At 49.3% G+C, this 24,157-nt stretch overlaps 1 protein-coding gene across 3 annotated transcripts in view; it reads left to right on the top strand.

Moving 5' to 3' along the window:
* The window catches only part of LOC123025455 (dipeptidase 2-like), a 26,772-nt gene extending 3,012 nt beyond the window's left edge, over positions 1–23,760 (top strand). For 2 of the 3 annotated variants that reach the window (XM_044434189.1, XM_044434188.1), the window contains 10 exons: positions 3,373–3,636; positions 5,510–5,636; positions 7,810–7,939; positions 8,781–8,928; positions 10,878–10,947; positions 13,722–13,898; positions 16,073–16,160; positions 17,565–17,640; positions 19,324–19,459; positions 21,328–23,760. In XM_044434189.1, the coding sequence (XP_044290124.1) occupies positions 3,373–3,636; positions 5,510–5,636; positions 7,810–7,939; positions 8,781–8,928; positions 10,878–10,947; positions 13,722–13,898; positions 16,073–16,160; positions 17,565–17,640; positions 19,324–19,459; positions 21,328–21,513 (1,402 nt within the window). In that variant the 3' untranslated portion in view covers positions 21,514–23,760. The remainder of the gene's footprint in view (positions 1–3,372; positions 3,637–5,509; positions 5,637–7,809; positions 7,940–8,780; positions 8,929–10,877; positions 10,948–13,721; positions 13,899–16,072; positions 16,161–17,564; positions 17,641–19,323; positions 19,460–21,327) is intronic. The other variant, XM_044434190.1, reaches the window with a different exon arrangement.
* Positions 23,761–24,157: the final 397 nt, after the last annotated feature.

Below are 24,157 nucleotides of genomic sequence, written 5' to 3'. Positions count from 1 at the left end.
CCATCGTGGTTATCTGGGATGTTAAGCTCTTTCTTGTATAGTTCCTCTGTGTAATCTTGCCACCTCTTCTTAATCTCTTCTGCCATTTTGGTCCTTTATCATGCCCATCTTTGCATGAAACGTTCCCTTCATATCTCCAATTTTCCTGAAGAGATCTCTGGTCCTCCCTATTCTATTGTTTTCTTCTATTTCTTTGCACTGTTCATTTAAGAAGGCATTCTTATCTCTTCTAGCTATTCTCTGGAATTCTGCAGTCAATTGGGTGTATTTTTTCCTTTCTCCCTTGCCTTTTGCTTCCCTTCTTTCCTCAGCTATTTGTAGAGCTTCCTCGGACAGCTATTTTGCTTTCTTGCATTTCTTTTTCTTAGGAATGGTTTTAGTTGCTACCTCTTGTACAATGTTTCAAACCTCCGTCCATAGTTCTTCAGGCACTCTGTCTATCAAATCTAATCCTTAAATGTATTTGTCACCTCCACTGTATATTCATCAGGAATATGATTCAGGTCATACCTGAGTGGCCTAGCAGTTCTGTTTTTTATTCTGTTACAGAATACAGAGCAACAAGGCACTCTCTGCCATTGTCACTGAGCTGCCCTCCACGACCCCAAGATTCCTTTCTCGCTCAGTCACTGCTAGCTCAGTTCCCATCAGCATATACTTGAAGCTGGGATTTTTGCCCCGCATGCGCTGCTGTCCGCCTGCTGCAACTGAACAGCAGGTGCACCAACACGCAGGCTGGTGCTGATGCACACAGCCTTCCACTGTGGGCTCATGATTCTTCAGTCAAGGTAGTTTTAATCTTCTCCAGGGCCTCCTGTTCTTTGTAACAGAATGGAACCGAATTAGGTTCTTGTGTACTGGGATAATGCCAGTATTCTGCAGCGCCGCCTTGTGGCCTTGCAGCAAACCAATAATAAAGTGGAGGAATTAAAATAGCAGAAAAGGCACCATCTTAGTCCCATAAAGGAACCTGAGGCAGAACCCTTAGTAAAGTGGCAGGTTAAGAGCCGTTGGTCATCTAGCCTGGTATTGTCCAGGCCTTGCAGCAAAGAATGTCGGACCTTCCTCTGTATCTGTGGGTCTCCTCATTCATTGCAGCTTTTATCTTGAGCTTTGGAGTAGCTATTGACCCTCAAAAGAGATTCATCACCAGGAGCAGCTGCTATGAAAAGCTGTAGTGTGTCAGCATCTCCACTCACATAGTCACCAGCCTCCCCTGACATGTGGCGGCCCGGCAGGTTTTCAGCAGCTGCCCCTGAGGAAGGGATGCAATTAAACTGCACACTCTTGTTATGCAAATAGCAGCCACAGTGGGGGAGCTCAAAGGGCTTCAGAGCTGGCAAGTGCTCAGCACAATGGGCCACACTGGTGCATCCCCAAGGAAAAGCCAAACCCACTGTATCGCTTTGTATCAGCAAACCAGCTCTAACAGTTCTCTTCTTCCTCTCTGGTAGGGACAGTTCTTTTTAAAGCAAAGTGGTCTGAATGAACCTGTCTTCTACCCCATTCACACAACCAGTGTGTCCAGTTGGTTAGCCCACTGGACTGGGGAGAACTTTTATGAAGCTTTTTGAAAGACGCTGATCTAGTCACTGGCTCTCTCCCTGACCTACTTCACAGGGTCTTGTGAGCGAGAGAGTATTTATTTATTTGGACAACTTGGTATGCTGTCCCATTTGCACAGGCCTCTTATTTGCATAAGAGCAGAGTGCTCTTGGAAGCTGCCTTGTAGTAGGAATAAGGGTAAGATGTAGGCATCTTATAGGAAAAAAGAACAGGAATGTAACTAACTTAGAGGAGGGCAACAGAAATGACCCAGGGTTTGGAGACACTGCCCTGTGAGGAGAGACTGAAAGAACTGGGCATGTTCAGCCTTGAGAAGAGGAGACTGAGGGGGGACATGATATCCCTCTAGAAGTCCCTCAAAGGCTGTCACGGAGAGGAAGGTCAAAGTCTCTGTCATGCCATTTACTTCATTTCTGTACCACCCTTAGCCAAAGCTCTCTGGGCAGTTTGCAACAAATATACCATCAAAGAACCCGTTCCCCCAACATTTCAGTCCCCTGTGGGGTATGGGGTGGCAAACAAATTTAACAGCAGCAGCAGGCATAAGAAGCAACAACAACATAATAATAACAATAATAATTTCAACCTTGCTTTACAAATTACAGTTATTGCTTTGCTAATACTTACTCCTCGTGAGATACATTTGCCCTCATCCTCAGGTTCCAGTGGCACTGCAATCAGTTTCTGGGAAGCTTTTCTCATTTGTTCTCTCTCGCCAGTAGCAAAATAGCAAAGGATCAAGTTGAAGCTTTCGAGTTTGGTGACGGGCTCCAATGAGCTAATGGCATTAGGATACGGGCCAGTTTTAATAAATGCAGTTTCAGTGTTCTGCATTATTTTAACCCTAATCAAATAAACCATCATTAGAGTGCTGGACTGATTGCACGCGTGCACAGACTGGACTGCGGGAGGAAAAGCCGCAAAAGCCGCCTGATTCAGTCAGTCCAGCAGGGACTCCTGCTTTCCCACTACCGTTAGCAATGCAAAAGCAGGAATTTCAGATGTTTCCTTGTTTCTGAGGAAGGGGGGACGTAAAGCTCCCCACTTCCCCATGATCTCAACTGGGACGGCTATTGAAGTGCTGCTTTCAGTACAGGTAAAATAAGCAAAATAAATGATGGAACAGCAGCCAACAAAAGCCCAAAGTGACACTCAGCAAGGACTGCCATGTGTCTGCCTCATCAACCTAAAACGGGGGAATAGGGTGAGGATCTATAACACTAAATATGTCTACTCAGAAGTAATCGCACTGAGCTCAGTGGGGCTTGCAGGTTCAAATCTGTGTCTCATCTAGACAGCTAACTTATCAGATGTGGGTCCCCCACCCTTTTGACCAGGCACAGATGATGACAGCTGTCTGGGGAATGATTCCAGTTTCCTGCCCATCTTTATGAGCACTGGTGAGAAATGCATTAGCGACAGACTTCAACCTTCTTCTTCAACCTTCCCCAGAAGCACTCAACCCTGAGAAAACGCATCTGGGAAAATATCCTCTCCAAACATCATGCATGTGGGTGGAGGGTGGTGTGGGGGTGGATTCTGCTCCTGACATCCTGCTGATTCCTTTTCTTGTTCGGGTGTTTATACCAAGTTTTCTAGAACAGACCTTCCAGGAAAGGGTCATGGCTCTCATCAAGTAAGTCCTGAATTTCCTTAAAGTGGGAGTGAGCATTGATTCCCCTTGTGGGTTGGAAAGCAAGAGCTATGAATCAATTTCAGCCCGAGTCCCATACAGTTAAGATTTCTTGCAATGCTGTGATGGCCAAGTTTTCTTCTCCCATTAATTCTCTTCTCCTCTTTGTTTAGCAGGAGGCCAAGAAAAGCAGTGTCTTGGATCCTCTGTCTTTGGATCTTAGCCTGTGGAACCCTCTGCACATCTGAGAGCAATCTGTGGCCTTTCTTAGCCACGACACAGCCCCGCTCAGCAAAGATGCTGGAGGGCTCAAAGAGAGATCGGCTGCGGAAGCTTCTATGGTTGGTGCTGCTAGCCAATATCTTCTGCTCTGGAACCAAGGCATCCTTGAGGCAGAAGGCCCTGGACCTGATGATGCAAGCCCCGTTAATTGATGGGTATGTGCACTTTCTTGTTTTCAAAGATAAGGTCTGGTCTGGTCTTGTCTTGTTCTGCTTTTGATTTACTATGCCAGTGGCAGGTACTGAGCTGAATACCAAGGGAAAAATACAGAGTTGGTGGACAGGCAGGCAGTCTTCCTCTGTCGGGACATTCTGCCTTCAGTAGCCCGAAAATGCTTAAAGCTTTCACTGGGGAAGTTGCTCTGCCTCATTTCTAGAAGGAATTCGCTGCAGGCGTTGTGGTTGCCCCTGGTCGGCCTGAGAGGCACTCTGCTCCCCATATGGGAAGCTGCTAAGAACAGCCCCCCATGCCTACTCGCTTCCCCAGCCTTTTGTGCCGCCGCTTTCCCCGGGCTATGGCGAGCCTCACCATCGTGTATCACAGCTCGCATGCTCAGGCTCTCAGGAGAGAAATGAAGAAGTCACACCTGCAGCTTTTTCTAGTAAGCAATACTTCTTGGACGAATGGTGTATTAAAATCCAGCTTTCTGTCCACTGCAGAAGTAGCTTAATGTCAGGACCAGACCAATGGGCAAGACTCCTGGGGTGCCCATCTCTAGCACTTTTAGAAAAGTGCCATAGGTTGGCCAGGAAATGCTGTCAATATTAGGACTTTTCTCTGTCTAATCATGCATAGAATTTCTCCCTAAGACTCTTTACATAAAGAGCAAGAGAGACAGAGATTATTTTAATCTTTATTTTATACTTGAGTCCAATATTTACTCTTGTTTGTGTTCTTTTCTTGTATAAAAGATTTCAAATTTTCCTCCCCACAAAATTCAAAATAAACCCTGAGAAGAAATGAATGCAGGTGAGTCTATTTTCAGTCACATAGTGGTACATTTTGAAGCGGTCGCCTCGTGATGAGGGACCAGACATTGAGTCTGCTGCATGGCCTCATAGCCAAACCCCCTTCTAGCCCTTTTGATCGTTTACCAAAAAGCTTTTCTGGAATGGCAGTGCAACAATTGCCCATTCAAGGCCAGGTCATCCCAAATGCATTCAGAAGGAAACACGGTGATGATTCTTGGCAAATGTGTTTCCTTCCAGCTATTGTGACAATTGTAGCTGAAAGAACAGGAAAAGTCTAAGAAGAGATGGCAAAGACTGTTATTAGCATGCCTGCTAATAAAACAAAATAAAATGTAAAGTAAAGTAAAGTAAATAAATAAATAAATAAATAAATAAATGTAAAGTAAGGTAAAGTAATAAAATAAAATGAAATAAAAAATAAACTGTAAAGTGATAAAGCAAAATAAAATAAAATAAAATAAAATAAAATAAAATAAAATAAAATAGTACTGGCACCAAGTCCATGTGTGCCTTGCTTCCAGTTCACTAGTAATTTGCAGAAACATGCATGGGGCAGCAGGAACAAATCCCGAGTGGCCTGTACATTCCCAAGCCTTCCCTAAGGGAAAGACTGAGCTTTGAAGACTTTCCGGTGATGTGCGAACATTTGTTTTAAATGAGGTGCAGGAGAGGTTCCCAGAATGAAAACTGCTTTCTACATCAGCCTTTCCTAACCAGATGCCCTCCACATGAGCTTCAGTATAGCCCAAGGTGCCTGATCCTGCATAATCTTGTAAGCTAAGCAGGGTCAGGCTGGGTTGAAAGCTGGATGGGAGACGGCCTCCGGCACTGAGCAGGCGGTTGGACCCAATGGCCCACAAGGGCCCTCCCTGTTGTGTGAGTCTGATATGTGTTGACCACAGAGTGGTATCCCTACGCAGCACACTCTGTGCTGAAGCTGAGCAAGTTGGGGGGGCTGGTTGCCATGTGGAAGGGAGAAACAAGGAGACACGATGCAGGGGTGCCCAGCCGCAGGGGTGCCCAGCCGCAGTGATCATGCCCTGCCTTCCTCCACCAGGCACAACGATCTGCCGCTAAAGCTCAGATGGCTGTACAAAAACAGACTGAGCAGCATCAACTTGCGGACACTCAACACAACACACACGAACATCCGGAAGCTCCAGGCAGGCCATGTGGGTGCTCAGGTGAGTAGCATAGGCACTAGGGGCCCTGGCCCAGTGCCATCCTGATGCCCTCCCCCAGTTAAACTTATGGGGGGCAGAGGGGGTGCTGTGGTCAGATGTGGGTGGCTGGCAGCACATCGCTCAGCACGAAGAGGAAAAAAGGAGCTCCAGGTGACATGCCTGCAGCAGCCACCATCTTCTTTCCCCAGAATGCTCTCTGGCGAAGCATCAAAAGGGGATGCGATGGTCAAATTCCATTTCCTTTTCCCCTCTTGTCTCAAACACTGAGGATTTCTCCAGTCCTTCATTTGGGCTACCCCAAACTTTGAGAATCTTTTGAAAAGAAGTCGGCACAAAAAAATCATCAGCACTTTTCTGCTCGTTGCTGCGAACACATCTAACTTGTATGCATTTTTGCTTAGCCTACTAATTTTTGCAATTAATTGTCTCAGTAGAATGCATTTCTGAATGTTCTTTTCCTTACCATGCACATTTTCCAATACATTTTTTTAAAATAAAGAAATCCAGGGCAAAATTTGGAGAAGTGAGAATTTTGAAAGGTGGAAGGCTCTCAGTAGGCACAGTGGTTCAGAAGGACAATGTTTGCATTAAAATGCAAATGAGCCCATGGGGACTCCATATTGTTCGTGTGGATAATGACAGCTGTAGCGAGCTGGCGCAACACTGTTTTTGCAGTGGCGGATCCTGCAAACATGGGAGTTCCGTTGTTACCTTGTAAGGGTTGCCGAAATGAGCTCTTAACTCCCTAGTGCTACAGTTCTGCGGGTGAATGGCATGGGGCCTGCTTCTCAACAGACACGCACAGATTCACACTATAAGCAGTTTTAGCATCTGCAGAATGCTGTGCGTCGTGCAGGTGGATGTCTTACTCTGAGAACTCTCCACGCATATGCGATACCTTGGAAAAGCAGCCACACGCAACACCCCCCCTCAAATTTTCTACGTGTTGTTGCATTTCAACCTGGAATCGAAAAGGATTTCATTGGTACTGCTATCACTTGATGTTTACTAGTATGTCCGCCATGGGGATTCATCATATATTTCAGAAGCAGGAAACCAGCTGAAGAGGCCATTAGACCCTTGGATGGTAATAGAGTTCTAATGGAAGATGAGGAGGCTTCAGGGAATACATTATTTTCCCTAGTCTTTGTTGCAGAAGATTCAGGACAGATATGAGTGCCTGAACTGATGCTTTCAGGAAGGGAGTTTCAGGAGTATGGTAATAAAAGGTGAAATTATTTCCTTATTGACAGAACTGTCAATCACCAGGCCCAGATGGTATGCACCCTCGAGTTCTTCAAGAGCTCAGATCTGGAATTACTGACCTTCTTACAAAAATGCAATATGTCTCTAAGATCAGCTTTGCTATCAGAGGACTGGAGAATGGCCAAGTTAACACCAATTTTTAAAAGGGATTTGGGGGATTTAAGGGATTATCGCCTGTTTAGCTCAACATCTGTTCTGAGCAAATTAGCTGAAAGTGTTATTAAAGAAAGAATTAGTAAGCATATTAAAAGACAAGCCCTGCTGAACTTAGCTTCCACAAAGCCCTTTTTAGAGTTCTTTGAGAGTGCAAATTCACAAGTGGATAGGGCTGATGGGGTACATATTGTTTTCTTGGACTTCCAAAAGGCTTTTGAGAATATCCCTCACCTAAGAGACCTCAGCAGACTTAGCAGTCATGGAAGCAATTTCTGGTAAGCATGGTGTGAACTCAACAAGGACCTGGAGCCAAAGTGGCCAGAATCCAGGGAGCTGAGTACAGGAAATCTGATGGATTCCCACCTCCAAAATGGATTCCTCACGCATCCATATCCCATAATACTAGAAACTTGTGAGAAATTATGGGATTGGTAGACCCAACCATTAGGAAGATTATAAGGTGCCCACTCTTGTTTTTGTAGATCGAGAAAGCATAACCACCAGTAATATACACAGGAGTGGGTTGGGTCCATCCTGCATTAGACTCATGGAGATTCAGGTTCACATGTGGCGGTCAGGTGCCCTTCGCTCAAGAAGGCCCTCAAGCCAAAGAAGTGTGCAGTCAAACTAGGAACCCAGGGCCAGTATGGAGGCAGCTTGTTGAACAACATACGCATTTAATATAGTTCTGTGCCCATAACACGCGTGTCCGAAATTCAATTTTTAAAGTACACTTTGTCAATCTCTTCAGTTCTGGTCAGTGTATGTTCTCTGCGGAGCACAAAACAAAGATGCTGTACGTTTGACATTGGAACAAATTGACCTTGTGAAGCGGATGTGCAATGCCTATGAAGAATTTGAACTGGTGACTTCTTCCCAAGGTAACATGGTCTTCGACAATGCAGTTGGCATCAGACGGAAATAGGAGAACTAAGGGAGTGCACACTCACTTTCTGTGCACCAGAAACTGCACACTCGCTACGAAGTGCAGTGCAGCATCAGTGCCTTGACTCGTACGCTGCAACGTGCCGTCTCGCATACGAACAGGGAATGCGTCCCTCCCGCAAGTGCGCTTTGTTATTAGCCGCAGTGGCCCTGTGCATATACAAGTCGGAGGTATCTCTAGGCTTGGAGGAATGCCAGGACTGTGAGAAAGCTTTTGGGAACTGGGGAAACTTGGCTCTGAACTGATCGATCGCTTGCATGTCCCACCTTTCTCCAAAGAGCGCAGGCGGCCACACACAATGCTCCCCGCCTCCCTGTCATCCTCACAGGGCTGCTGTTCTGAGCCAGGGACTGACCCAGCCTTGCCCACGGCCAGGCAGGGAGCAGAGGGCCATTCCCCCAAGTCCCAGACCAACGCTCTCACTTCTGCACCTCCCTTGCTCTCCACAAAAGGCTGCATGTTCACTCGGCGTGAAATGTGGAGCATTGCAAAGGCCTGGCCAGCTCACCATCCTGAGACTTTTTGCCAGAGGCCCCATGAGATCTGCCTCCCAAATTTCCCCCTGGGGCTGCTTGTTCAGACTGTGGCCGTTGTGGAGGTCATGGGCGTCCCGCAGCTGAAGCGGGAGCAAGTTGCTCCTCCGGCTTGTCTCCGAGCCCAGGCCTGGCCTGGCTGACTCACCGCAAATGTGTCTGTTCTTGCAGAAGCTTGTTCTGTGTTGACCTGCTGTAAAAATGAAACGAAACTTTAGCTCTGTCTTTCTCTCCCCAATCCAGGGATCGCTGATGTGCGGAGCAACAAGATAGCCTGCTTGATCGGCATCGAAGGGGGACACTCCATCGACAGCAGTCTTGCGACTCTGAGGATGTTTTATGACCTGGGGGTTCGGTACATGACGCTGACGCACAGCTGCAACACCCCCTGGTAACTGACAGGCCGGGGCTGTTGGAGAGGTGCTTGCTACTCCCAGGTTCACCAACCTTTACTTAAACCCATTGTAGGTTGGTAGTTCCAGCAGCAACAGGGTGGTATATCCACTCTGGATTTCTGCCAGAGCTTCAGAGGAACTATCCATGGCACTGAACCCTGTCCCTCAAAGGGGTCAGGCAGTGCAGGTAGCTCCTGAAAAGTCTGGAGTAAAATCTGGAGTGGCTATGTAGCCCTAACGTTGGAAGCACCAGCCTCCACTGGTTTTAGGCGAGGCTGGTTAATGCTGAAGCAGTCGGCCCATGCTGGTCTCCCAGAACCACATACGCTCTCAACATCTTGGGCTTCGATTCCCACCAAGCCCAGCCTGCATGGCTAACAGTCAAGAATTCTGGGAATTCAAAACATCTGGAGGGCACCAGGTTGGGGAAAGCTGAGAAGACCCGTGTGATGCAGAAGGTGTGTCAGCCTCTTTTAAAAGGCTGCATCAAGGGCAGCACCTGCCTAGGTCCACACCTCAGCAGGTGACCAGTGGCAAAGGCCCCTGGGCAATTCCTCTTTGGCTCAGCAAAGCGCTGGATTGTTTGTTTGTTATGTTTCCGTCCCACTTTTCTCCCACTGTGCAACTCAAGGTGGTGACATGCGGTTCCCTGGTGGTCTCCCCTCCAGGCTCAGGCCAGCCCAGGGCCTGCCTAGCTTCAACATGCCGGATGCCTATATGCCTTCAGGCCGTGCTCTGGTTGACCTGCCTCAGCAGGTAGAAGCCCAAGCTGGGAGTGGGGAGCACAGATTTGCAGTGGTTCTGCTCCTGATTGGAGGGCCTGAAGGTGGTGCTTGGATTTTCTGCCCTCTCCCATAACACTCAAACCCGGGGTCACCCCATGAAGCTCATGGGCGGGAGGTTTAGGACAGATAAAAGGAAGGACTTCTTCACATGGCGTATAATGAAGCTGGAATTCGCTGCCACCGGAAGTGCTGATGGCCGCCAATCCGGGTGGCTTTAAAGGGAGTGGGACAGATTCATGAGGGAGGAGGCTCTCCGTGGCCACTAGCCCTGCTGGCCATGTGCTCCCTCCTTCCCCGGGGTGGCCTGCCTGCAGAGACCAGCCGCTGGGGAGCTTGGGCAGGGCAGGCCTTGCACCCTGAGGGATCCTGCAGGCAGCTGGTTTGCCACTGTGTGCACTGTGCTGGACCAGATGGTCCATGGTTCTGGTCCAGAAAGGCTTTTCTCCTGTTCTTCTGACCTTTGGAACTGACCGAAGAATGAAGACTGTTGTAGGGCATCTTATTCTGCCTGAACGTGCATAGGATCGTGCCGTGAGGTTGCCTCCAGTCGGAGGGGTCCTGGTGTTACCAGTACAAAAGGCATTCTGCAGCTATGCTCTTTCCCTCCTAAACAGAATTGTGTTTTTCCTGGCAAGAAACGATATGAAAGCAATAGTGGGGAAACATGGAAGAGTTTGATGGCAGCTGCCTCCCCCAGCCTACTCTGCAAAAGTCCATGGACAAGGCCAGGTGAAGGCACGATGAAAGCTCTGCCAGTGGCATCCTAATCAGGTCTCCTTCCTCCCCGTCCTTCCTTTTCTCCGGTGCCTTTTACACTGGAAGCCAGCAGGCAGGGCTTGTCTTCTGATCTTTGTAAGCTGCCAGAAGCCCTTTCAAAGAGCCTAAAATGTTTTATGCCATAGCAAAGGTCTTGACGATGTCACAGTCGGGTTTTGTTTACTTGGCTTTGCTGCAGTGGAGTAGCTCAACCGCCCACTGGAAAGTAAATAGAACTCCATGGAGGAAGGGTGGGAAAAATAGAGTAAATAAATACTTTCTAAATGTTCCCATGTATCTGCATTTTAATAATGTTGCTGCTAAGTAATATTTCCATGGCATTTGTACAGACCTTTTTAAACAGCTCTTGCTCTAATTATCCCGCATTTCTGTTTTCTCTGCAGGGCAGAAACTTCATCAGGGCAAGTCCATAATTTTTACCCCAGCACTGTGGGCTTGAGCACTTTTGGAGAAGTAAGATAAACATTTGAATTAAGAGTAGCAAATGATTTCCTAAGATTCATCATCTCGACTCTTAAGTAGGACGGGATTTGAAGGGAAAGTCCTTTTATCTGCATGCGTTTCATCCCCTACCGTGGTGAAATTCCACCAAATCGTTCTGTTCTGATTAGGCCAACGGTCCATCGGGGGGTCTTACCTTTAAATAAAATACACCCACTGATGAAAACCCAGACAAAATGTGCTTTGAATAGAAATGAATATTGTCACCCTATTGCCCAGATTACCTAACCAAAGGTGGGAGGAGATGGGAGTACAAGTCCAATGGGATCTGGCAGCACTTGTTCCCTATCCTTACTCCCCGTTCAGGCAGGTATTCAGGTCGTGAATACCCAGAGCTATTTGCATAAGAGTAAAAAGGAACTCCCAGTAAACTGAAGTTGAGGCTGAATGGAATGAGAGCAAAACCCACTTCGGAAATAGGGTTGCATGCCTAGAGACCGGTGCAAGTGCTGCAGATGGCCTTAGCACAGAAGAATCTGGGTCTGACTCCAAATCAGGGAGGGGTGATTTAGATGCCAGCATTGCAGTTGGAATCTCGGGTCCTGGGGGCCTTGCCCAGCTGGACTCTGCGGCTGATTCCATGGCGAAGCGGGCAGTCGCTGCAGAAGCAGCCCAGCAGCCAGATGAAGCGTCGTGGCGCTCCAATGGGTCAGGGCCCGAGCCATTGGGAAGCAAGGAGCAAGAGAGCACTCAGCAGCCAGAGGGCTCAGGTCGCTCACCCAGCATGAGCCCTCAAATCAGCCAGGGTTGCCCCTTGCCGCGCTTTCTGCGCTTGGGGGCTGAAAGCTCCATCACAATCAACATCAGAAGAGGAGCTCCACTGGGCCTAGTGCTGGGATTTAAGGAGACCCTTGCTGACAAAACCTCACGAAGATCAGCATCTTCCATGCCTTGATCTCTGCCAGGTCTAAATTCTCTGGTCTCCCTATGAATGGTGCTCAGGGTAGTCTGGTATCTGATAATGCATTTCAATCTCTGAAAAGATTTTAGTTTAAGAAGTTCCTTCCAGAATCAAGCTGAGGCCCCCTTAATGTGAAGGACCCCATTGTCCCCAGGGTAGAATTGAAGTGTCCCACCCTCCTTCACAAGTCCTTACAACATGTACCTGTGTGACCTGATCAATGAGCACATGTGAACTTATCAAATTTTACCAAAAATTTATATAGGAACTTCCCAGTTTTTTGCATAAATAGGAGGGAAAGAACCTGAGATTTTAAAAAAAAATCAGTCCAGGCAAACAACTTTGAGAGCTTAGTTCCTAAAACTTATCCACATAAGGCATATATAATGCACTTCCCACTGTCTAGTCATGATCCTTCATAGTCCTTTTGACAACATTCTGACCCTCCAGTTTCACTTCCCTTCTTAAGGAGCGCTTTTCTGGGAGTAGGCAGGTTTTGAGAAGGGGTGAAAAAGTCACAGAATCCTTGATAAGTTTTCCCGCACTTGCATAATTGTCCTATTCCGCTACAGGGCAGCGCCACCTCGAGGTCATGCACCAGAAATTCATTGTGTAGCGCTTTGGTCTCAGTTTTTCACCAAGACTGAAAGCGGATGCAGGGCCAGTGGAGGCTGTGGACTCCGGTGTCCGAGGGCAGTGAGAAAGGAGCAATCCGGGGTGCTGAAAGTCTGAAGCCCGGACTACAACATGGAGTGGATGCACCACCCTAATGATGTTGGGGCCCCCGGACTCGCTCGTCCAGGCGTTAGCAGCTGTGCACAGAAAAGCTCTCAGATCTATGACTGACTTTCAGTTTCATCCACTATTCAAACCTTTGGCACTGTCGGAAGTTTGACAGTTGATCTGAAATGCAATGTCACACTTCCTGCCTTTCAGTGCATATCAGAGGGACAAGGCAGGCAGGGGGTGGACATGTCCAGGAGGGGTTCTCAAACCATTCCCTTGAGCAATAAATGTGCAACGTCATCCATGCGTTCTCTGCCCAAGTGTGTACTACAATCCGGATCTCCCAAGCCCCATTCTAACACACTAATCGTGACATGACACCAGAAATGGGCTTCCCCGGGAGGTGGTTGAGGCCTTATCGGCAAGGGTGTTCAAGGACAGGCTGGACATGCACATGGTGGGCATGTTGTGAGCGGAGCCGGCTGGAGCCGGGGGTCAGACTGAATGGCCTGGGAAGCCCCTCCGACTCGCTCTCTTTCCATGTTTCTGTGTGCTCAGGCAACCCCAGAGTGTCCAAAGTATGGCAAAATGCTGTTTTACAAAACAAAGGCACACAGACCTCAGACTTCAGACCAATGACCAAGCAGGTTCAGTAGTCACAGAATGTTGGTTACTCATAGAAAATGAAGGACAGAAAGTGATGGGGGATGATGGAATCCTGTACAGCAGGGAAAAGCTGTCATTCGGAGCAAGAGCCCTGCTTTGGAAGCAGACACGCACCACAACAGTGTATTTATGATTTATGTATTAGATTTATATCCTGCCTTTTCTTTTTGGAAGAACTCAGAGTGGCTCACATCATTCTCCTCCTGCTGCTCTCCATCTGAACCCCCCCCACAACAGCCCTGTGAGGTGGGTGGGGCTGAGAGTCGGCAACCGGCCCCAAGCCACCCAGCCGGCTCCACGGCTGAGCAGGGACTGGAACCCAGGCAGCCTGAGTCCCAGACCTGCGCTCTTGACCGCCGCACCACCTGGCTGTCTGTTGTGTGTGCATGTGCGTAGTATAACTTGGCAAGATCATCCACCCATGTTTTGCTAGGAAGTGGTGAAGGAGATGAATCGCCTGGGTATGATGATAGACTTATCACACACCTCGGATGCCACGGCAAGGGCTGCTCTCAGCATCTCCAAAGCACCGGTCATTTTCAGCCATTCCTCAGCATTCTCCGTCTGCAACCATGCAAGGAATGTTCCAGATGATATTCTGCGAAGTCTAGTAAGTATCCCTTGACTTTCCTGGCTATAAAAAGGAATGCATGAAAGCAGGGGGCCCTGTGCATCTAAAGGTATCATTAGCCCCCCTTGCAGGAGGCATAGGCTAAAATCAAAGGTCTGATTAGTGCTGGATATTGCAAGAGAGTGTGCTTAACCTTTTGCAGGTGTGGAAGTCTAGCCTTAATTATGAAAAAGACTGTCGGTCCTTTGGGCCAGAAAGGAGTGGCCCCTTTTGGCATTTCCAAGATATGATCATTAGACCTCTGCATGCTCCTGAGAAGGAAAATATGAGTCAAGTCTTTCCCGCTAAAGCTAATGTTTACTATAGCATTACAGACGGCAGCGTCCAGTTTGATGGATTATTATGGTAGTGAAAGGAGACAAGCAGACTGTGCAGGAAGGTCATAAGAGACTAAAAATGGTTGTAGCACCGAGCAGGGAAACCGCTGGGAACTGTGCTTCAGGCTCATCAGACTGGCCAATGCCGGCAGGGAACCGTTAGGTTCCTTCACTAAACTTCCCAGTAAGGAATGGCGTAAGAGCATTACCGAATCAGCTACACAGCAGTGCAGCTGATGCAAACAGAACACCGTGATCAACGACACGCATCCTGAGCGCAGACCCAACACCACCTCCCACGACCTGCGCTGGCCTCTTGCAGCTCTCCTCCTTCTCCCCGCCTATTCTTCCCTTGGAGGAAGGCGACTGGGCTCCCCCCAGAAGGAAGCCCCAGCTCGAACAATGCCCGCCCAGTGTTTTCCAAGAACGTCCCAGGCCTGCATGGAGCTGAGAAGGGGAACCAGGGCCGCTAAGGGCAGTTGCAGGCCTCCACCTGCTGGCCGAGCACCGGAATAACAGCCCTGGGAGCTGCAGGATTGGTCCCAGGCTCTCCCTGGAGAGAAGAATCCGTCCAGTCCCTGGCTGCCCCTGCCCAGGGGACTCTGGAGACCGCACAGGGCATGCATAGCCTGCACTCCCAATGCAGCGCCCACCGCTATTGCAAGGCGTCCGGTTTGATGAAGCATGTAGGGGATCCAAAGGAGACGTGCAGAGTGTGCAGGGAGGACTGAAGAGACATTAAAAAGATTGCAAGTCTGTTGCATCACAGGGAGTGTTCATTGATCCAATTTTCAGTGTCAAAATTTTAGCTGGCAAAAGTGTGGAGAATCCATTTGGGCTTCTGAGTCACCAGTTTCCAACCATCAGGGAAACCATTTGCTGATGCTCCTTTGCGGAGAGCACAGGCAGCCTGGCTGGCACGCCTGGGCCTCTTTTCCCACCGCATCTGCCTCCACGTTCGGAGGGCCCCCGGGCCGGCCCCCCTGTCCACCCCCCCACGAATCCACCTTCTGGCTGCCATGGTCCCTCACGCCTGTTGCGCCGCCTTTTGTCCCGCTCTTGCTGCCGCTTCCATGCTTAACAGAAAGAAAGACGATGAGCGCCTGGGCGCAGCATCTCCGGCAGGCAGTCATTGCTGCCACAGGGCCGGCCATGGAGCACAAGGCTGCGCTTCAACCCGGTTGCTGTTCTTCCGTGGACATGGGCCTCTTCATCACAGGCGTGAAGAATTAATCTCAGATCAGCAGATGCACATGCTTGGGGTGAAGGGGAAGGAGACGTGAACTGTGTTGTCAGTGGGAATTGCTATGCAGAAAATACAGAGAGCTGTCATTCACAAAACACTGCTGGATAATCACACAAACCTCATTGCGATGGTGAGCTACTTACTGTGAACTTTAAAATATACGTGGGTTCTTCAAAAAGCTTCCGCACTTTTAAAAACTCTATTCATTAAGAATTTAAAAAAACAAATTACATCATTTTCCTACATAGTCACCTTCCTTTGCGATGCAATTTCCCCAGTTTCGTACCAACTTTTTAATGCCATCAGGAAAAAATATATGAAATATATTTATAAAATATAAAGGTGTGGAACCCTTTTGAAAAGTTGAACCCTACATATATATAAATGCAACTGGTGTTCTCATTCAAACTGGAGGAAATGAGAGCTGATTTTTTGATGAAGTTTATTTCAGGTAGATATTGGCCTTCAAAATGCTTCCATTCAAGGAATGTGTGTGTGTGTTGTTGCTACTACTTCTCCCTCCGCACCACCCGGCAGGGGAACGAGGCCTCGCTTGTCTCACTCACTTTATTCCCCTTCCTTTGTTTCAGAAACAGAATAGAGGGATTATAATGGTGACGTTCCCAGCTAAGTTTTTGGCCTGCAAAAACCAAGCCGTCAACATTTCAACTGTTGCAGGTTTGCATTGTTGCTTTCTATGTACCAACACCAGTAATTTATTTTGTATGGCTCGTAACAAAAAATATACATGTGCCATGTACACCTACATGAAGCTCCAGAGTCATAGATAATCATTAGGTAGAAATTGTAAGTACCGTATTTTTCGCTTTGTAAGACGCACCTGACCATAAGACGCATCTAGTTTTTAGAGGAGGGATCCATGGAAAGCTTCCTGATAATCACAGGCACATTCCCCATCACTTCCCCACGGGCTTCATTAAAAGACAGGTTGCCATTTGAAAACACACACCGACCTGTGATTAACAGCTCTCACCAGCACTGGAGGAGGGGGGCGGAGCAGGGCGCGCCGAGCGCGTGCCGGCCAGGTGTGGTGCAGCCGGGCCGGCAGTGTGCCAGCGGTGGTCTTCCGGGCGGCGTGGCGGCGGCAGGTCTTCCCGGGCAGTGGGGGTGAGCAGTCCGTCTCTCCGTGGGGCCAGTGGGTTAAAGGCTGCAGCTCCTCCTCCTCCGCACGCTTCCCCCTGAGCGGCACAGCTCTCACCTGCACCGGTGGGGGGGGGGGGCGGAGCAGGGCGCGCCGAGCGCGTGCCGGCCAGGTGGTGCCACGTGGTGCAGGCGGCCGGCAGCATCCCGGGCGTCGGACACACACACATTTCCCCTTACTTTTGAGTGTGTCTTATAGAGCGAAAAATACGGTAGATTGTGTGTATCCACAAAACATTAATTAGTTACTTAAGGCCCACTGTATAAAGTAGCAATCACTGTAGGATGGTGAAGGAAAGCAAGAAAGCAATTTCCTACATTTCCACCAATATACACTTTCCCAGAAGTAATCCCCCTTGAACTTAATGGGGTTACTTGTGAGTAGACATACACAGGCGCACACTCTTTATTTTAAAATAAATATAGCCTGCTTCTCCCCATGTTCCTTCTTTCCCAATACATAGATTGGTATCAATGCAACTTTTCCCCTTTCAGGAAAAAAATAAAGGTCTACTGGGAAGGGAAGAGATCAATTCCCTTTATTTATTTATTATTGATTAACCTGTTATATTCCTGATAAGGATTCTTCTTCCCTCTACCACACATATGATTAATTAAAATAAGATCAGATATGTAACTGCACACTTGTGTTAAGCAAATGCTTAGCCTGGACCCTGGTTTTTAAATATATTTTTTTATTTGAGTCTCCAGTTGAGTTGTCAATAAAAAGAGCATATCATCACTTGTTGGGGAATAAACCAGTATTCCAACTGGACGTGAACTGGAAATATGGCAGTGATTTCCCCGCAGGAGGGTATGCCGGTCTTTTTAATCGACATTGCACTTTTCCCTGATCTGTACTTATACTTTGTCATCTTACTTCTGTTTGTCTCTTTTGCTGTTGAAAATATAAATTCCTAGGTCACTTTGACCACATAAAGAAAATTGCAGGTTCAAGTTCGATAGGAATTGGCAGTGACTACGATGGAGAAAAACAGTTAGTAACCATTTTTGTTCTGTTGCTGTGCGTTTGCTCTCAAACAGCCCTGTGCATCTTGCAGCAGAGCAAGATGCTGCTGAAAACGGTGTCTTTGGATTCTCCCCCTCGAGGAACGGAAAACTGGCCCTGCGAGCATCACCTTGTGGACCCTGCGAGGGATGGTGCTTAGGCCAGCCTTTCGATCCATTGCAGGGCATTCAACTCTTCCATGGGCATTGAATGAGGCAGAAAATGAATCGTGCTTGCAGCCAGGAAATCTTGCCCTTCGGCTTTGGGGATTTGGGAAGATGGCTTTGGATGGCTTAAACCCATTTCCCATTACAAAGATGCGTGAATTCCATGCTCAGTCTTGGTTTTCTTCCTTGGGCAAGAGGCCCACTAAGGGTCCAGCGTTGCACTGGCAGCTGCCAGTCATTCAATTGTCCCATTTATTGGTGGATTCGCCTGGGGACCCTTTTGGCCTGCTGGTTTCTCGCCACTAGTCTGCAGTGCCCTCCAGTTCATATATTCCTGCCACATTATTGGAAAGCTGCTTCTTCAGTGCTCAGTGAAATAACCAAGACATCAGACCAGGACTGCCAAGAGCTGAGGGAGACTTGACCACGTCTGCTAGCCAAGCATTTCCTATCGTTCTCCGAGACAGCCCCCCCACCCCCCACTATGAGGCAGCATGTGGCGGCTGCTGGGGAGGCGGTGAGCAGCACGGCCCTGCCCACCCATCCTTCCTGGCCTTTTGGTCGTTCATCTTTCTCCTGATCCTGGCCTGGCTCTTTGCTGATGACCAGAAGAACCGGGCTGACATGCCCGGGGGACGTTTCCCACCGCATCTGGTTCCAGGGTGGGAAGGCCCTTGGGCAAGCCAGCCGGGCCCACCGACCCTCCCACTGTCATTGTCCCAGCTCCAGTGGCTCCTCTCCTTGTCTCCCCTTTGCTGCCATTTCCTCCTTGCCCCCCTGCGCAGCGGCATCTCTCGCTACCGAGCGAGAGGCAAGTGCACAAGAGGCGCATGAGGAAGTGTGACTCTTCTGTCAGTGGACCTGTGCTGAGGTGCAGGGCCTTGGCAGGGGCCCAACCGTGCTGACCCTTCATGTCTGCTCTGCATCCAGAGACACCACTGGAAAAAGTGCATGGCCGAGCGAGCGAGCGAGTGAGCGAGCGAGCTAGGAGGTAACCAGCCCAGGATGAGTGTGCCGCAGGCATCACAAGGCCGGCTGGCTCACTCGGCTGCTGCTGGACTCCATTACGCAGATCTCGGTGCAGGAGCAGGAGGCTCAGGCGGGAAAGAGTCCTGCGGCCACGTGCACAGCGAGGGGGCAAAGGGGGCACCGCTGCTTGCCTTGCAGAGTGCAATGCGTCCTTTGCTGCCGGAGTCGAGGGACTCCCGGGAAAGCCCAAAACTGGTGAGCATGGCCATCTTTCGGACCAGCATCTCAGCTGAACTGGAGCTCAACCTCTGAATTATTCTGTTCAAATAAATATTTTGCCCTCCCAAGGAGGGGAAGTGAATAGGTGCCGTTTCCCCAGTTTGCCCACTTGCGTTAGATTCCACTCAGGGAAGTGGTGGACGAGACCGCCCCGTCATCGGAGCACTGCCGTGGTTAACTGCCTTCCCTCACTGTTTCTTTGCCGAGCAAAGTGCTCCGCTTGTGCCGCGTCATTCTGAGTTTTCTTTGCTAACAGATTCCCCGAAGGACTGGAGGATGTTTCTAAATACCCAGCCTTGATTGCAGAACTGCTGCGGAGAGGTTGGAGTGAGGAAGAACTGAAAGGCATCCTGAGAGAAAACTTCCTTCGTGTCTTCCGGGAGGTGGAAAAGGTAATTTTTTTAAAAAACGCATTTGGAGCTATGCTAGTCACCCTTTAATTATAGCATTGCTTGGTTGCTGAAGTTGGGCGACGTAGCAGGGGGTCAGGCTAATTTCAACCCTAATCTAAAACATTGGGGGGGGGGATGACATGTGTCACCTAATGCGAGCCTGTAGCCAGGACCATCCCCATAAATTTTCTCTGACTTCTCCCACCCCTGAATCTACTGCAAGCATAGTTATATTTTCTATAGGTGTTTTAGGAAACCCACCAGAAAGAATTCCTTTTTGTTCCCAGATGTGCAGATCGGGGCGAGGCCACATTGGTATTCTGCCCAGAAATTCCTAAGAGTATAAGGGACTGAGGGCATATAGCTGAGATGAAGAAAAAAAAATACTTTTGTGGGCAGTTGTAGATTTTTTTAAAGGAAGGGGCATATGCTCAGATTTATAAAGGCACTTCTTGCTAAACATGCACGTGGTAAGCATGTTGTGAGTGAAGCTGGCTAGAGCTGGGGGTCAGACTAGATGGCCTAGGAGCCCCCCTTCTGACTCATTCTGTTTCTATGTTTGCTGGCTCAGTGATGCACTTGAACACTCAAGTTCAGCATGTTATTCATCCCGATAGGAACACTTTGTGAGTTTGTTCAGAGTCAGCATTGGTTTGTAAAGCACAAATCTTGGCAGACTAAATGGATCTTGTTGTTTGATTGGGCAAGCTCTCTGGTGGGCTGTGGGCAGAGTCTACCTGGCCTTCAGCGAAGCTTTTCGCAAAGTGCCCACTGATATCCCAGAGCAAACTACCTAAAATGGGCTCGATGGAACATCCACACATTGGATCCACAGTTGGGTACGGAATTTATCAATGGCACCTTCTCAGACTGGGAAGAGGCAATGAGCGGGGGCACCAAGGTTCAGTCCTGGGCCCAGGGCTCTTCAACGTTTTCATTAATGGTCTGGATGAGGCGGTGCAGAGAAAGTCTTTCAGACTTGCAGATGGTGCAGAATTGGGTGGGATAGCTAAGTAGCTCACGCCCTGGAAGCGAGAAACAAAGCTGTAAGTAATCTTGATAGGTTGCTGTGCGGGGCTGAAGACAACCCAATGAGATTTCATAGAGGCAAATGCCAAATTCTGCACCCAGAAAAAGAAACCAAATGTATTGTTGCAAGATGGGGGAATACCTGGCTCAACAATACTACATCTGAGAAGGATTTCTGAATTGTTATAGACCATGAACTGGATCTGAATCAGTGTTTTAGCTGTCAAAAGAGTGTATAGAATCCATTCATGCTGACCATTTCTTAAGTGGAGCTGGTAAATAATTTTTTACTGAACAAATCACAGCCTAAGATCCGCAAATGTAATAGGGAGGCATCAATGTGATGATCAGCCCTTTTGTGGTGAAGTGCACAGCAATGTCTCAGATTCCCAGGTGTGCCCCATGGGTCTCCAAAAGCTGGGGACCCCTGCCCTAGGAAGCCATTGCCCACGTAAGATTAAACAAGACAGCCTGATCACGGGCGGAGAAGCGATGCCACTCCAGATGCCGTTGGACTCACGTGTAGCCAGCCCTGCCCACGGGGAGTGCTGGCCAGGGCTGATGGGTGCTGCAATCCAACAATATCTAGTAGGTCAGGCCCAGCTGGAGGATAGATCAGCTATCCCCAACATAGTGCCCTCCAGACATGTCACCCAAAACACCTATTGGCCCTGCTGGGTAAGGATGTCGCCCAACGTACCTCAAGAGCACTGGGCTGAGGACGGCATGGCTAAATGGGTCGTACTGGCCAATAAAAAAAAAGAGCACCTTCATACATTTGTGGAAGGATAGCAAGGCCTGATTATCTGGTTTAGATGATCGGAATTTAATTCTTCCAGGTGCGGAATGAGAGTCTGTTGCAGAACGCAAGCGAAGTGGAAATACCTCCGGAAACAGTCAGGCACGCCTGTCGCTTGGAGCTGCGGCCCCCCGTTCGTCCGACAAACAATTCTGAAAGGCTGCTTTCCGGGGGGATGGCAAACAGCCTAGTAGTTATCACTGTGGTGTACTTTACACTGTGCTGAGATCATTTCGGGGCACCAACAATGACCTGGCCCAGCCTTCCTGTGGACCTCCGGCATGGAGCGTAAGACTCCATGTAGAAGCGTTCTTGTCTTCTCCTTCATCTCTGTGCGCGAAGAAACGCCAAGCGCCTGGCAGCCAGAGGATGCTCACCAAAGGGGCTGCTCTCACATACCTCAGCAGCAGCTCAATCTGATGCGTGTCTCTGCTGTCAAGTTCAAGTAGACTTACTCCTGCCTTAGGCTGTGATCTTAGCTACTTTCACCTGGGCAGAAGTAGTTCCCGCTGAACTTCGTGAGACTTCCTTCTGGGCAGACATGACTAGGGCTCCGCTGTTACTTGCCCTCTGAATAAGCCACTTGGGGGCAAGCTGCTCTCTGAGAAAAAGGCTTTGATGTGCTTCAGATCTCCCTTGTCTGGCCCAGCCGGGAAGATCACCTGATGTTCTTCTGAAAGTGAACTTAGTTGCGTAAACCAGCCAGATTCACTCTTCAGTCAAAAGTGAGGAATCCTGAATTATGTAGAGAGCAGAACTTTTCTCCCCACTGTTTTCCAGGACCTCTTTGTAGGACGCCAAGGTTGCAGTGAAGCCCTTAGGACAATCTTGCCTGTCACTGGCTTTTGGTGAGGACCAAAACAACAAACCATGAAGAGTCATGGATCCTGTTCAGTGAACAGCCTGAGGCACATGCAGGAACCCCTGGGCCACAGCGTGGCTTCCAAGGACAAGCACCAGCTCAGGGGTGCCAGAGCTTTCGCTGCCTTCTCCCCAGACCACACCCTGCACTGAGGATGAGCCTGTTGTCCCACTCCCTTCACTGGGCACCCATCACACACTCCATCGCCTGGAAGGGGAAGTTGTGCAGTGGGCAGACTTCCCCACACACAGGGGCTTCTGCTGTGGTTTGGAGCCCCACCTTCCCATGGGTGGGGACGGGAGAAGTGATGCAACAGAATGGGCGGAACGAGCGGGCGCGTCCCTGGGTGGGGGGCAGAGCAGTGGGAAAGGACCACAATCAGGGAGGCCTTCCCACCACGCCGAGCGTCCAAAACCAGCTCTGCATGGAGAGCAAACGGGAAGCGAGGGAGAAATCAACAGGAGGAAGATGACTGATAGAGGTTACTACAATTGATTTTTGGTCTAAGAAACTGTCACGGGCTAGGGATGGACACAATTTTACCAGGACCATAGTCTGATGGTGTGTGTGTGTGTGTGTGTGTGTGTGTTTTCCATCTGTTCAGCCTGAACATTTCTTCCCTTCCCTTCCCTTTTCTTTTTTTAAAAATGTATTTTATAGCTAAAGCTCTCTGGGCAAAGGCGAAAATCCTTTAAAAGATAGCAGATGTCATAGCAGAAAACCACGGACACGCAGAACTATGAAAACCATTTTAAACCATCGACAATGAGCATTTCAGGACCTGCTGAAAGGCAGCATTAGATGCCGTCAAGGATCTGGGAGTCAGAGGTGGTCTTTAAATTCGCACCAAAGAGAGGGCACCTGATTCATTTCACTGGGGAAAACGATCCCCAGTCAGGGAGCTAGAGGCAGCCCTGAGAAGGCCCCCTTCCCTGTTGCCATCCTCAGCACTTCCCTCACTGGAGGCACGGAAGCAGACTAGGTATTAGCAGGAAGGCACTATCTGCATTACTTTCTGCTCACCAAGGAAAGGGCTCGCCCACGGCAGCCTCTGCAGCTGCGTTCCCCCAGGCAGCAGGGCACCTGGAAGCGCTGGGGGCAGACAAGGGCTGAGCGGGGCAGGGAAGGGCCAAGTGGAGGCAACACGGCTGGCTACCCTGGTCTGCTAATGTTCCAATGGATCTGTGAGGGTGCAGAGATGTGGGGGATGCATCCGGCTTCCCCTTTGCCCGTCCCCACCTGCCACTTGAGGTTCTCCCCACCGTGCGCTGCAGGTGAGAAGGTGCTTCCCCCTAGGTCTACCTGGGTGTCAACACAGCTCAGCTGAGCGAGGGGGGCCTGTCGCACCTGCCCAACGTTCCAGTTGGGCACCCCAGCAGCTGTTATGCCTCCTCTGCCCCTCTGCGTTCCTCGCAATCTCCCCTAGGAAAGAGCAGGAAGAGTGAGGGGGTCATTCAGACCCACCAAGTATCTTTCAGAAAGTTTCAGAGAGAGGTAGAACCTCTTGACACCTGGGCCAACCATTTGAGGGTAAGGCTCCTGCTTTTTTCTTACCTTTTCCATACGGTGGGGTCTGTTAGAAAATTAGAATCATAGAATAGTAGAGTTGGAAGGGGCCATGAAGGCCATCGGCTCCAACCCCCTGCTGTTGCAGGACACCAAGTCACACCCTCCCACCCAGAGGGCTGCCCAGTTTCTTCTTGAATGTCTCCATTGTGGGAGAGCCCCCCACCCCTCCAGGCAGCTGGTTCCTCTGTCATGTTGGTCTGACAGTGAGGAAGCTTTTCCTGATGTCCAGCCTGAATGGACATCAGGAAAAGCTTGTCACAACTTGAATTGATTATTCCATGTCCTGCACTCTGGTATCAGAGAGAAGAGATCTTGACCTTCCTCTTTGTGACAGCCTTTGAGGTACTTCTAGAGGGATATCATGTGTCCCCCCCACCCCCCAGTCTTCTCTTCTCAAGGCCGAACATGGCCAGTTCCCTCAGTCTCTCCTCACAGGGCA

Source organism: Varanus komodoensis, unplaced genomic scaffold (genome assembly GCF_004798865.1).
Source record: "Varanus komodoensis strain SLA01 unplaced genomic scaffold, ASM479886v1 scaffold27, whole genome shotgun sequence".
NCBI lineage: Eukaryota > Metazoa > Chordata > Lepidosauria > Squamata > Varanidae > Varanus > Varanus komodoensis.
This window is presented reverse-complemented; position numbering and strand designations above follow the sequence as displayed.